The sequence below is a fragment of the Leiobunum rupestre genome, chromosome 10, assembly GCF_980474605.1.
Source record: "Leiobunum rupestre chromosome 10, qqLeiRupe1.1.hap1, whole genome shotgun sequence".
Lineage (NCBI taxonomy): Eukaryota > Metazoa > Arthropoda > Arachnida > Opiliones > Sclerosomatidae > Leiobunum > Leiobunum rupestre.
Genome location: NC_143393.1, coordinates 39,962,810 through 39,977,448, shown reverse-complemented (window position 1 = coordinate 39,977,448; position 14,639 = coordinate 39,962,810). Strand labels below are relative to the sequence as shown.

At 41.9% G+C, this 14,639-nt stretch overlaps 1 protein-coding gene across 1 annotated transcript; it reads right to left on the bottom strand.

Annotated features, from left to right (window-relative positions):
- Positions 1-1,690: 1,690 nt before the first annotated feature.
- Positions 1,691-3,229, bottom strand: LOC149925673 (uncharacterized). The gene is made up of 4 exons (XM_090161806.1): positions 3,083-3,229; positions 2,280-3,038; positions 1,925-2,201; positions 1,691-1,851 (listed from the first exon to the last, which is right to left on the bottom strand). Exons 1-4 carry the CDS (start codon positions 3,227-3,229, stop codon positions 1,691-1,693), a joined length of 1,344 nt encoding a protein of 447 aa, XP_090017932.1.
- Positions 3,230-14,639: the final 11,410 nt, after the last annotated feature.

Genomic DNA, 14,639 nt, shown 5'->3' with positions numbered 1-14,639 from the left:
GATGCTCGTGCTCGTTCAAGAACAGCAGTAAGAAGTTGGGCGTGGTGTAGATCATGTTTCACCCTCAGTAAAAAGTCTTCGGTGGAGATGTGTGAATCTGGAAACTCATGTTTAGGAAAAAGAGTATGCATCACTTCTTGAAAAACTTCAGACGCCGTACTGATGCCGTAGGGCATGCGAAGGTAGCGAAATGTTCCAAATGGAGTGGCAAAGGTGCAGAAGAAGGAGCTTTGCTCAGTTAATTTCACCTGCCAAAAGGCACTCTTTGCGTCAAGAACAGTGAATAATCGGCTTCCATGAAGTTCGAAAAAAACTCTTGACCCGTCGGCGCTGGAAAGTGTTTCCATTTTATGGCAGGGTTGAGCTTGCGTGTGTGTCATTCTTTGATGTGAATCGCGCAAATCATCAAGTACTCGTGTACGTAAAGATGTAGGTACGACGACTTTGTTGTTTAGAACAAGAATGTCCTTTATGAGAGATAAATCGTGTATCTTCAGGGAATAAGGACGACAGTCGTCCTTCCCCTGCAATGAAGGAGGCCATCCAGTGCGCACAAACGTAGTAACAGTGTGCAAAGTGGGATCCTTAAGAGTTTCCGCAGACATTATGGGAATGGTAATCGGTCCATCGTTGAATGATTGGAGAAGATACACATATTCGGCGGGTTGAGGCGTAACGGTATCTATGATTGGCGTTGTTAATTCCTTTCTTGTAAATAATGGTATAGCGATACGATGCCAACAATAATGCGCAGCGTTGCAGACGTGCCGCAGCCGTAACCGGTACTTGCCTATTCTCCGAGAATATAGCAGCGAGGGGTGGATGATTGGTTAATAAATATAAATGTCGTCCGAGGATATAATCGTGAAAGTTAGTTATCCCGAAGACCAGGGCTAGAGCTTCCTTTTCTATCTGTGGATAAACTTGTTCAGTCTTTGTCGACGTGCGGGAAGCGTATGCGATGGGTCTTTCATTTCCAACAATTGAGTGAGCTAGAACCGCGCCAACGCCGACAGAGGATGCGTCACACGCTAAATAAATGTCATTATCGGGATTGTAATGTACTAATAAAGTATGGGATGTCAACATGGCTTTAGCCGTGGCGAAGGCTTGGTGTTGACGTGCTGACCAGTGCCATTTGGAAGAATGAGCGAGCAAGTCATAGAGTGGTGCGATACGAGTAGAATTTTCAGGAACAAACTTTGCATAATAATTTATGAGACCTAGGAAGGCTCTCAATTGCTCTACATTTTCTGGAACAGGGACCTTTGTGATAGCTTCAATTTTTCTTTCTTGAGGATGTATTCCTTCAGTGTCTAATCTGTACCCTAGAAATTCTAGTGATTCCTTCAAGAATGCACATTTGTCTTATTGAGCTTCAACCCTGCGGTTTGTAAGGTGTTGAGAACTTTATCGAGTTGTGGCAAATGATCGTCTACAGAGACACCTCCAATGAGGATGTCATCCTGGAACGGGTATACTCAGAATAAAGTATCCATGGCTCTCTGGAAAATAGCCGAAGATGATGAGACGTCATATGGTAGTCTATTGTAGGTGTATTTACTGCCACTAATTCTATAGATTCTTCATCGAGTTCTAATTGACTATATGCTAGTTCACGAAGGTCAATTCTCGAAAACACCCTGCAGTCTTGCATTGTGGCAAAATTGTGGGCAGGTATGGGGAGAGGTTATTGCTCTGTGTCGATTGATGTGTTTGCTGTAAGCTTGAAATCACCGCATAATCTTATTGATCCGTCGGGCTTCACCAGTGGAGCTGCGTAATTAGATGTACGAACTGGCGTGATGATTCCAGCTGCCTCTAATCTGTCAATTTCCTTAATGACCTTTTCTTTCAATGTAAATGGTAGAGTTCGTGATTTACAGAATCTTGGTTGGGCATCGGGTTTCTTTACTAGGTGTACCAGAGAAATCTTCCTTATGATTATGAAGAATGCTTTCTAGAGTGAGACCCTTTAAATCCAAATGATGAGTAAATTGCTCCAAAATCTTCAAAGTTGAGAAGATCCAGTTACGACCACATAAACTGCGTTCGTCACCTTCAGTTACTACTAGTGGTAATTTTTCTGTCTTCGGATGATATTGTACCGTAACAGTTGTGTAACCTCTAGTATTCAAGTTTCTCTTACAGACTGAACGAAGTTTGAAGGGAAAAACATCCAATGGCGGAGTGTTGGGAATCTTGTTAAATGTGTTTTAAGATACAATTGTGAAAGCCGAACCTGTGTCTAGTTCAAAGTCAACGAAAGTAGAATTAACCTTGCATGAGAGTTCACATGGCTTGATAACTGATAGTCCCAATGTTTGTACATCAGCTGTTATGTGATATGCTGAAGCTTGGTATTCATCCATCAGTTTGTGCTCGTACCTATGTTCGTCTGTCTCCTTTATTTGTTTCACTACCTGTTCAGTCGTACTGCTCTTTGATAGACAGACCCGTGCTAGATGACCTGCCTTCTTGCATTTATTACAAACAGCATCAGCATGACTGCAAGAGTTAGTATGATGTTCATTGGAACCACAACGGAAACAACGGCCATTTTGTTTTGTAGGAATCGCATATAAAGCCTTTCCTTTCTGGTCGCGTTGTCTTGTTGTACTGTGGGCAGAAGTGGATTGCTTTCCACGAGTTTGATATTCTCTCATGTGGTGTACGGGTTGAGCTGTATTTCCGTTGCCTAATTTCATATATTCGGCATCTTTGTTTGCAATTTTTATGGCTTCTGCAAGCGTCCTTGCTTGCGCCAATGTAAGTGTGTCTTCTTGAAGTAAGCGTGTCTGTGTGGCTTGTTTCTCTACACCGCAGATAAATCTATCACGTACCATGTTTTCTAGTTGTGTTCCATAGTTGCAGTGTTCTGCTAACTTCATTAGTTCTGTCACAAAATTCGCTATAGACTCGTCTGGACTGCGTACTCGTCTATTAAAATTAAACCTCTGGGTTATTTCTCTGGGTTTTGGATCGTAGTGAGTGGCAAGTAATGCAGTTATGTCAGCATACGTCTTATCCTTGGGTTTCTGTGGAACCACAAGAACAGCTAATTTGCGTTTAAACATGTTACCAAAATTGCCCTTTTCTTGTCTGCATCTGTTATGCCATTAGCCACGAAGTATTCGTCTAAGCGTTCAGAATAAGAAGTCCATGATTCCGCTATTGAATTGAACTTGTCACATTGTCCATAAGTTCCTATTACTGTTGTTGTTGCCATGACTGACCTTGAAATGTCTACTATGCAATAACAAAAGAACTACGTAACTGTGATCGGGCCTTTGCTTGTCATAGAGAGTATTGACTGAGTTGGTGTTTCTTGAGTGTTAGAATGTTTTAATGCTTCAAAATGATCCCATCTCCGTCGCCAATTATTGTGTCGTGAGTTGTAATAAAGCTCTGATGGTTGTTATGAACTAAATACTATTTATTGACAAACAATGAACAAATGAACTTTTTTTTGTGATAAAACAAGTAAGGCGTCGGATCTTACGCAATCCTTAGACGCCCTGCACCGTGATTAAAGCCATAGAAGTAAGAGAGAAGGCCAACAGAAATGAGGTGAGAGAGGAACACTGAAAGGGCCCGCAGCAATGCCGGGTGATGCGCATGGGTAAGAGCTTGAGCTAGATGAGAGCCACTAGGATGAAACGGAAGACCAGTAAGGCAGCGCACTAAAGGGCCGCGGTGAGCAGCGGAGCGGGGACACGAAAAGATAAAATGATCCAGGTCTCCGAGTAGTGCACATGCTGAGCATGACGGGGAAGGCACCCGATCGAAGCGATAAAGCACGGCAGGAGTAGGGAAGCGATCTAACAGGGCCAAGAGGAACGGACGCTCTAGTGATCGCCGCAAGCGGAGACGCCAAATGGCTGGGTACTGCGGCATCGGTTGAACCGAATACAGAAAACGTCCGGTAGATAGCGCAGAGAAATGAAGTGTCCAGGAGGTCATCAATGCACCAGAAAGAGTCCTGCGACATTGTAAAGTGTCAGCAGGTGAGAAAATATAAGGTGATACCAGGGAAGCAGTGGCGCCTTTAGCAGCGCTGTCGGCTAACTCGTTACCGGAAATCCCTACGTGCGCTGGAACCCACAGAAGGACAGTAGGACAATCTCGGAGCCGAGGTACAAGTGGGAGTAATAAGGGATCGGTGCCGTCTGCACGGCTAAGTATCGAAAGAGCAGAGCGGGAGTCCGAGCAAATCGTCGCGTCATAAATGCGATGATCCAGTAGCCCGAGAGCAGCCTGGAAAATTGCCGCAAGTTCGACGCGGCAGATGGACAACTCAGAGGAAGTGTGGAAAGAGTAGGTGACATCCAGGCTAGGAATATGAAAAGCCAGCCCGGAGTACATGTCGTTAGGACGACGTGAACCATCGGTAAACACTACACAGTGATCCAATGGATAGATAAACAATCGGCAGGAAAATTTATCAGCCAACTCCATTGGGAGAGAGGATGCTTTCGGCCCCTCAATCCAATCCCCGTCAACATAGAACGGGGATCTGGTCCAGGGGGCAAAATACGACGCAAGAGGGGCACGTAGGATAGAGCGGTACATAATGTCGACCTTGTGAATAAGAGCAAGGTGAGCTAGAGCCCCACGAAGGGAAGCTGAAGTGGGATTAGTTGGGGGCATCCATTCTGCAAGAAAGTGGGAAAGAGGACAGGTGAAGCAGTGAATCCCGTACTTCAAAAGTTGTATATCGCGATGTAAAGACAGAGGAGGGACAAAGCTTACAACTTCCAGCGCGCCTATAGACGCAGACTTTGGTGCTCTAAGTACCACCCGTAGGCAGGCGGACTGAACGCGATCCAACAGGGCAAGGGATGTTGCAGATGCATTGCGGTAGGCCATCGCTGAGTAATCTATACGAGACCGAATAAGACCCAGGTAAAGCGTACGGAGATATTTGCTGGGGAGACCCCAGCGAGCCCCGGCCATTGAACGGAGCAAGCCGAGTAACCGGAGGCAGCGAGTTCGCAGAGCAACAATGTGTGGACGCCAGGTAAGACGAGTGTCAAAGAGAACCCCAAGGTAGCGGGCAGTGCGGGAAATTGGAAGGGGGTGACCATCCAAATGAAGGTGAAAAAATGAGGATACATCACGCTTCCTCGAAAAACACATTGCTACACATTTCCTGGGGAAAGGGGAAGGCATATGGAGGTTTAGGAGGCTCAAAGAGTGGCCAGTGAGGAAGAGATCAATGTCGTCCGCAAACATCGCAAGCTGAACACCGCTGGGAAGAACCGCGGGCAGATCCAGGAGGAGACTGAAGAGCAGTGGGCTGAGAACAGCACCTTGAGGCACACCACGAAGCAACGGGAAAGAAAAAGAAAGCGAGTTGCACACCCGCACACGAGTGACACGGTCCGTGAGGTAAGACCGAAAAAAGGTAAGTATCGAAGCGTCGTAGCCCAGCGCTGTTAATTTGCGAAGGACAAAATCATGATTGGCGTTTCCAAATGCATCCTTGATGTCGAGGAAAACGGCCACACATGAATTTTGTGTCGAAAGGGCATGCTTAGCGGTCTCGCTGAGATATACAACATTATCCATACTGCGGCGGGCATGACGGAAACCCGTCTGAATAGGCGAGCGAGCACCCAGCGATTCGAGCCACCAATCAAGGCGACGCTGAATGAGGCGCTCGAAAAGCTTCCCGAGAACAGACAATAGAGTTATGGGTATATAAGAGGCTGGATCATTAGGATCCTTTCCTGGTTTAAGAAAAGCGACAATGATGCCGGATTTCCAGGCGGTAGGCATATAGTGCGCTGACCAGCACGCGTTAAATATCCCAAGAAGAATGTAGAGGGCAGTCATAGGAAGATTTCGAATCAATAAAAGAGAGACCCGATCAGCTCCGGGTGCAGTATTCCTGGTACGGGACAAACCGTAAAAAAACTCATCCATCGTGAAAGGACGCGAAAGGGTGGAGGGTGCAAAGGCAGGGGCCAAGGGACGATGCCTAGTACCCGCCACTGCTGAAGAAGAGAAATGGAGGCCAAAACGTCAGCGGCCGCTGCAGCCGAGGACACTGGACCAGAGACCGATTTCAAAGGGGGGGAGGAGTAGCGTCAAACCAGCGAACCTTCCGCCACAGGGAAGAAAGGGGAGCCGCATCAGAAAGATGCGAACAGAAAGTACGCCAAGCAGAGGTACGGGACTGTCGGACGAGCAGTTTGAAGATCATCAGGGCGTTTAGTCCGATGCGCCCTGCGTCGAGCCGCAGCAGCGGCTCTAAGGGCAATGGCAATGCGATTAGACCACCACGGAGGAGTTCTCGGAGAGTGAGATCCAGGACTAGAGCCAAGGACAGGGATGGTGGAATGGGCTGCAGTGACAACATGGGAAGTAAAGGCCTCTACATCGGTATCTAATGAGGGGGAGGAAGTCCAACCTGTAAACAATTGGCCATCAAGGGAATGAAATCGATTCCAGTCGGCTCGAGCGTAATCCCAACGAGGAGGGGCATAATTTACAGTAACACCACCTTCGTAGCAGCTAATAAGCAAAGGGAAATGGTCACTGCCGGAATCCGGCAGCACAGACCACTGACATGTAAGAGCCAAGTCAAAGCTGACGAAGGTGAGGTCAATCGAAGAGTCATTCTGAACTACATTACCCTTGCGAGTGATCGACCCGTCGTTGAGCAACGTGAATCTGTCCAGGTACTCGTACCAATCGGCCAATAAAACGCCCTGGGCATTAGTGGAAGGTGAGCCCCATAAAGGATGATGGGCATTAAAGTCACCCATAATCACAAAGGAGTCTCCGAGACAGCCGGAAAGAAGATCCAGGTCGATACGCAATGCACAGCCATGAGGGTCATAAACGCTAGCAACCACCACCCAGCGGTTAGCAATAGAGCAGGTAACTTCAAGTGCGACAAACTTGGGGAGAGGAGTACGAAACTGGGGAACAGAGGAGGAGACCAGCAGGGCCACACCCCCTCCAGGGCGGCCAGAACGATCACTACGATAGACGGAGTAACGACCAAAACGTAAATTGATAGCTGAATATTCCGAAAGACAAGTCTCGTGGAGACCAACAACTGTGGGAGAAGTTTGGATTAGCAATTGAGAGAAGAAGCCTAGGTGGGCCCGAACTCCACAAATATTCCACTGAAGGAAACTATAATCAAGACTCATTGAAAGGATCGGCGACGTCCATAGCGGAAGACTTAGATCGCCTACCAAACTTTCCAAGGTTAGCTAGTTAGGCATCCACGGTGTCAGATATATTGCTGAAGTGTGACACGGCCACACTGGTGATCGTGGAAACCAGTCGAGGATCCTGTAGAGAGGAAGTGAGTTCAAGAAGAAAAGGCATAATAACCTCCGCCACAACAGTAGAGACCACAGCTGTACGAGAAGCAGTGGCTGGGGGCTCAACGAAGACTTCAGATGAAGCATCCGAGGTGCGGATAAGAGGAGATGGGTGTAAACCCAATGACGGTTTAGTGGAACGTAGAGTGGGAACCGGGGGGAAATCCATTACGCCAGCGGTGAAAGGAGGGGTCACAGGGGCAGCATAATTTGCAATGACTGAAATCCGAGCTTCCGAAAAAGTAATTCCTTTCTCCGCCTGGAATTTCTTAATTTCAACTTATTTCCCAAAAATAGGGCAGAGTCGAGAAAAGCTAGGGTGGGGGCCCTGGCAATGGTTACATTTGTATGGTTTCGTACAGCTGTCAGTCTCGGGATGCGTCTCACTACAACGGGAGCAGCGCCACTTGTTTTCAGGTTGACGACATCGCTTTTCAGTGTGCCCGTAGTGCAGACATTGGCGACAACGCATAGGACGATCTTCAAAAGGTAAGACGTAAAAAAGGTCACCATAAATTTGAACCCTTTCCGGGACGTATGTGGAGAACCCAAGAAGGACTACGCTACTACTGGGACCTAGACTACGGCATTCTACGAGGGAATTGGACCTGGTCGAGATTTCGACCTTTATTTCAGCATCGGAGTATCCAGCACCTGAATGAACACGAATTTACGGCGGTGGAGAGGTTGGAGATTCGGAGCGTCGACCAGTTTGACCGGAATGGAATGGAGGTGTTTAATGACTCGAAGCTTGCTAGCAGCGAAAGCGTTAATAGGAGTGATGGAAATCCGTCCATTCGGCAATAGACGAATATCGGAGATATCGGCCGATAGAGCCAGGGGAGTGTTAGAGTCGGAAGCTATGAAGTTCAGTGGAGGAGGACTCTTGACCAATCCTACCTTAGAAGGGGGTGGTTCGGACCGGACGCGCCAGAGTCTGCGGTATGAGACCGCTTACCCATGACGATCTAAGCTGAAACCCACAAAGGGTTAGAAAAAGAGAAACCCACAAGCGCTAAAAGAATAAATAACGGGAACACAATGAAAAAGGAATTAAAACAAACAAATACCAGTTATCTTCTTGCACCAACCGTGACTCGATGTAGGGAATAGAGAATAAGAACGGCCTAAGCCTAAAGAGAAAAACTTGCCCTAAATGGGAAGGGAAACACACAACTGCGCAAAATATTAAGCGAACCCGAGAAGGGGGCGAACCAAAAACACGCAGCGAAAGAAAAAAGAACTGACTCGGACGAAAGTTCGAGGCGGACTCCTGAACAAATGAACTTATCTACATTGTTCTCTCCTAACTCTGATTTCTCTTATTTTTCCTTTTGTTTTTCTTTAGTGACGCTAGCTCCCTCTATTTCATAAAATAATGACTACTTATATTTACGCGGGAATATTTGAATGTGTATGACAAAAGATGATTATTTACATGACTACATAACAGTCATATCAGGGAACAACTGAATCACAGACGCCAGTCTATGATCAAAGTCGGAGAAAGTCAGTGACATCCTACTCCACTTCACCTGAAAGTAGGAGACAGTGTATATTATCAGGCTTCATATAGACTTTGGGAACCTGCACGAATCATACGAAGTACAAAGATTCACTTGAGACCCGGACTGTCGCAACTACGATATCCTGAAATTGTCGAGTGCGTCATACCAGCAACCGGCATTGTCCTCATATGGCCGATGGTAAGAAAATCATACTCCATCTTCCGTTAAACAAGGATAACACTGCACCTAACCCCAATGAGGCCATTGGGGCCCATGGTCAGGTGCCTTTGTCCACATCACTATATTGCCGGCCACGAATACCAACGCAGAACCGAAATAACCGGATAGAGGAAGACCAGCGAGAGCTATTTCTTCCAGCTTCCCTACCAGCTGAAACTAACGCATTTCCCAGCACCATAGGAGCCCGTCCATGCTCAACTGACCGGCCAGATCCTTCAAAGGGGCGTCCTCGAACTTATCGGACGTCACAACCACACAAAGGGAATGATCTTCCTTCAACCACCGAACAGATTCCGGTTTCACTATTTCTACCAACATGCCATCCTTTTCACGAAACCAATCTGCGTCAAACCAACATGAATCCACGATTGAAGGAACTCGGACAACACGTTCAGGCCGTGAAGTCAAGAAACCTACCAGACTAAGTATCTAAAAAAAAGAGTTTTTGTATATGCCTAGATGGCGTTAAACTATGAGCGTTAATAACTGTAAGAACACGTGACAATTTCCTGCCTAGTTTCCACTATAAATACCGCCTGCCTATATTTCTAAACACAGACCAACGATCTCCATCATGTATGATTAAATGTAAATAAAGTCTTAACCATTCTTTTATACTACGACTGCTGCCTTGTTAAGCTTTACAACAGGTCCCAAGGCAGATTTGTGGTGTGGGACACTGTGGGCCCTCCCTGCCAGAGTTACAACCACTCAAATATCCAATTGTATAGTACAAGTGACAAAAAACATTGTAAGAATGCCTTTTTCACGTGGTTTTTATGCAGACTTTACTCGTAGAAATGGTAAAATGCCCACTCAATCCTGGATCTAGTAGTTTTGAAAACCATCTTTTCTTAAACGTTTGTGGTGTGGGCTCTAGGCCCCCTTGTGGTGCGGGCCCCAAGGCAGTTGCCTCGCTCGCCTGTACCTTAAAACGTCATTGACGAGCTTAGGTAGAACCAGTGTTGATAATATTTATTTTTATCATTCATAATGTTTTCAAAAAGTACTGTATTAGTGGTATCCGCTTTTTTATCAAGCGTTATTTAGGGAAATTATAATTACGTTTGGCGCTAAATTGATACTCATTATAATTGATATACAGGGTGTTACGGTAAAGAGTACCGAAACTTTCTATATGCATTCTATGGGTCTCTATGAGTAAAAAATGGGTCCTACAGTGCTTCGTTTCAGAGATATGAGCTAAGTCCCCTAGGAGGGGTTATACAACCACCGTGTCTGTCTGTCTGTGGGTGGGTGGGTCTGTCTGTCAGGCCTGCGAACGCGTTCGCATTTTCGGGGCAAAGGGTAATCACTGCGTACGCAGTTTCTCGAAGGGTTGGCAAAACCACCGTGTGACGGTGAGCGTTAACGGATTGATTTGCGGTTGGGTTTGCGGTTGGGTTTGGTTTCGTTGGTCTTTTTTTCGTCAACGCTCACCGTCGCGACAGTTTTAACTCAGTTTGATTGGATATGAAGGTTGTGAAGGTTGAGTTCGTGTTATGACGGTTGTGGGTGTTGAGTTTAGGTTATGATGGTTGTGGATGTTGAGTCTGTTGTGTTTGTACGGGTGTTTTCTCTCCAGCTTTTTCTTAATGACATTGGGACGGATCGAGTGCTGAGTGTTATGCAACCTCTCAACGTCCAATGGCAGGGTTTCCACCAATTGTACATGGTAATCGTCTTAGTATCAATTTGCGATTTACTGGCGCCGGCCGGGAATCGAACCCGGGTCTGCCTCGTGCAAGAGATTTACTCTTTACCACTCAGCCACCAACGCTTGTTAAGTTGCGGTGTTTTTCTAAAAAACAGCTTTGGCGAAGGTCCTTTACAAAGTTATAACGTTAGGTACTATAATTTATTCTACATCATTTTAAATATTTGGAAATTATATTAATCTTATATTTAATTAAATATTTATAAATTATATTAATCTTATATTTAATTAAATATTTATAAATTATATTAATCTTATATTTAATTAAATATTTATAGATTATATTAATCTTATATTTAATTAAATATTTATAAATTATATTAATCTTATATTTAATTAAATATTTATAGATTATATTAATCTTATATTTAATTAAATATTTTAGTACTTTAATGTAAAATTTGATCGTGATCAGGTATTGAACTCGGGTCTCATTGTAACAATGCGGATAGTTCACCGCCGAGCCATTGACTTCCTTAGGGAAATTATTAAAGTAAGGCGGGTTTTTTTACTAAACGGATTAATACAATATCTGTATATATTGTTTATTGAACTTTGTGTGTTTATTCTGTTGTACGGTTTTTTGTTTGGTTTTGTTTTAAAATTTTGTTAAATTCTTAAAAAAATTTCGTTAAAACACAAAAAGTAGTTCATTGTTACCTTTTAATAACGCTTAGAAAAAGGATAATTATTCAAAACTTCCGCGGAAACTATATCAAAGTAAGGTAACTTTGCGGTTTTAATTAGTACGTTCGGTCTTCGGTCAAGAAAAGAGTTAAATTGTGTTTCGCGTTTGGAACGTGAGTGAATGGACTTAAGTGTATGAACAGTGCGTGTTTAAGACTGAAAGTGTTAAAGTAATTGTGAACTAATTCAAGTCACCTGTAAGATAAAATTGATTGTTACAATTTTTGAATTGGAATAACCTAATTATACCCTTGAAATTATCAACTCAACCTGTGAGGCTAATTAAGTAGATTGGAAGTAATTAGTAGCGAACAGCTCTCAGCTGTTAATTAAGACAGTTTATAGTTAGGTAGTTTTAATTTAGTTAAAATTACTCAGTATAATTTATGATATTTACTTAAGTGTAAGAGTGTTTTGGTTTATTTTTCAATCACGATGAACTAAGACAAATCTAGTCTTAGACACTTGAGTACCAGTTCTGTACAATTACGTAGAAGGGATATATATTGTTGGGTTATTGATGAAAGTTAAATCTAGAACGTTCCATAGACTGTTCTGAATAAAAATAAACATTTATAATTTTGCATAATTCACTCGCCCACAACATTACAGTTCTGGCAATCCCGAATCAAATAAATTTTCGATATAACGGCGACGGGAAATTATTCTCGTAAATTTATCGCGCAGCCTTAGGGAATATTCTTTTAACAAAATTTCGATAAACTATCGTTTAATTAATATCGGCCCGATTCCGTTAAAATTATAAACCAAAAAGCGAACGGTCGTTATAATACCCTCTGTAGATATTTCTTTCATTAAAATTTGCTTCGTATTATATTCAACTGATAAACTTGTACTGTAAAAATTCAATTGTGCATTGTTATAGTACGTCTAACTCACTGTTGTAACTACTTAACTTAACTTAACTACTTAACTTATGATATTCTGAATAAATTAAAATTGGTCGTTTCGTCTCAATTATTTCAATTATAATTAAAATTTTATACCGGGTGGGATAGAACTGGGATAACATTTTTAACAAATAACTCTAAATTGCGGAGATATATCTTTAAGGGTTATCTCGATAAATTAATACCACTAGGGACAATTCTTCCGAGGAGGGGTATATTTTGGCTTGCCAACTTGTTTCGTTTTGCTTACTTTACTCGTAACTTCGTAATTTATTTTATTTCTTATCGGCTTTAAATGTGTGATACATTTTCATTAATTTGGTTACGTTGTTTATATTTTAAGATATGCGCTGTTGTTTAGCCTTCACTATTCATTAAGGTTTTTTGTGTGCGTTTTAAGCCGGGAATTGCTAACGGTAAGGTGTTTTTGGTTTTTTCTATTACAATTTTCATTACCGTGGGTATATGGATTGACATTTTCTGGATTTCTAAGTATTTGAATTACCTTGTTGTTTGATTGGGCTATTATTATAAATTTTTATCGCATATTTCTGTTAATAGAATGTTTACTACTGTGGGTATGTAGACTGACTTTTTCTTGATTCCTTAGTATTTTAAATAACTTGTTACTGAGTGGGGTTATTATTATATATTTTTCTAGTGGTTATTTCTCTTGTTTGTTGATAATGAAGGGGATAATTCATGTCTACGATTTTTTATTTGTATTGATTTTTATCGGCTGCGTTGGGTTGTCGCCATGAGCCCACGCAGTTTTTATTAGTTCTTTCACTTATTCTTTTGATTTTCGCTTTAACTTTGGTTTTTCCATATAAATTTGATTGTTTAAAACTTATAATACAATGGGTTGGTTTTTCTCTATAAAATAGTTAATTGCACGTATATTTTACGTTTCGTGAGCATTCTAATAATTTAAAATTGGGTATTTTCTATTTCTCATTTGTTGCTTGGGTAATTTAATAATTTGGGTCTAAAGTTGGTTTTTTGTTCTATTGATATTGGAAATATGTTTAATGCAATAATATTTGTAATATTTATAATTAAAATTAAAAATAACCTACTGGTTGGGATAGCACCGGGATAACATTTTTTGGAGGACGCTTTTGATGTCGAAATATCATTGAGTACCGTGTCTAGTAGTTAATACACCCAAGGGCAAATTCTTACGAGGAGAGGTATATTTTAGCAAGGTTGCCAACTGGTTTTAAATTTTGTATTTTCTATTTCTCATTTTGTTGCTTTGTTAATTTAATAACGTTTTGTGTCTAAAGTTGGTTTTTTGTTCTATTGATATCGGAAATTTGGTTTAGGCAATAACATTTGTAATATTTATTATAATTATAATAAGAAATATTCTACTAGTTGCGGTAGCACCGGGATTACGTTTTTTTGGAGGATGCTTTGAATAATGCGAAGTGTCGTTGGGTGCCGTGTCCAGTAGTTAATACGCCCAAGGGCAATTCTTCCGAGGAGAGGTATATTTTGGCAAGCTTGCCAACTTGTTGTCTTTAAAATAGTTTTTCGCACGTATATATTTTACATTTCGTGAGCGTTCTAATAATTGTTTATTAGAAATTTTCTATTTCTCATTTTTGTTGCTTTGTTAATTTAACAACGTTTTGTGTCTAAAGTTGTTTTCTTCCATTGATATTTGAAATTTGTTTCAGGCAATAAAGTGAGTTAGACGTACTAAAACAATGCACAATTGAATTTAACCCTATTTACGGTACAAGTTTATCAGTTAAATATAATACGAAGCCAATTTATAGAAAGAAATATCTACAGAGGGTATTTGTATTTTTCTCGCTTACGAAATACTTGCCGCATCTTTAACGTTCATTTTATTTCAAATTAAACATCTTAATCAGTCGAGAAAACTTTTAAAATAAATTACGAAGTAATGACGACCCAGTTAAAAACCAGACCAACATAAGTGTAAGCGCACGATGTATACAACTCGATAAAAATATACGACTGAAAAACGAAATAAAATACAAATAAAACGAAAGATATTTAAAATTAAAAAAACTGATCCTAATAAAACGTTAAAATACCCTCCACGTCACGCACATTCGAAATACGGAGAAGTAACGGTATACTATATCCAGTTTAAAATATTAGAGTATCAAAAAATAAAAATAACGAATAGAAAAATACACAATAACAACCCTATTAATCAGACTTCAGAAACAAAACTAATAGAAAAATATTATAA

Bases quoted from the DNA above. Each gene is read 5' to 3' on its own strand.
- LOC149925673 (XM_090161806.1), bottom strand. From the start codon at position 3,229: ATGGCAACAACAACAGTAATAGGAACTTATGGACAATGTGACAAGTTC. The intron at 3,039-3,082 runs GTAACATGTTTA...GTGGTTCCACAG, and splicing joins ACAAGAAAAGGGCAATTTTG to AAACCCAAGGATAAGACGTA. The intron at 1,852-1,924 runs GTACACCTAGTA...TTACATTGAAAG, and splicing joins TCATAAGGAAGATTTCTCTG to AAAAGGTCATTAAGGAAATT.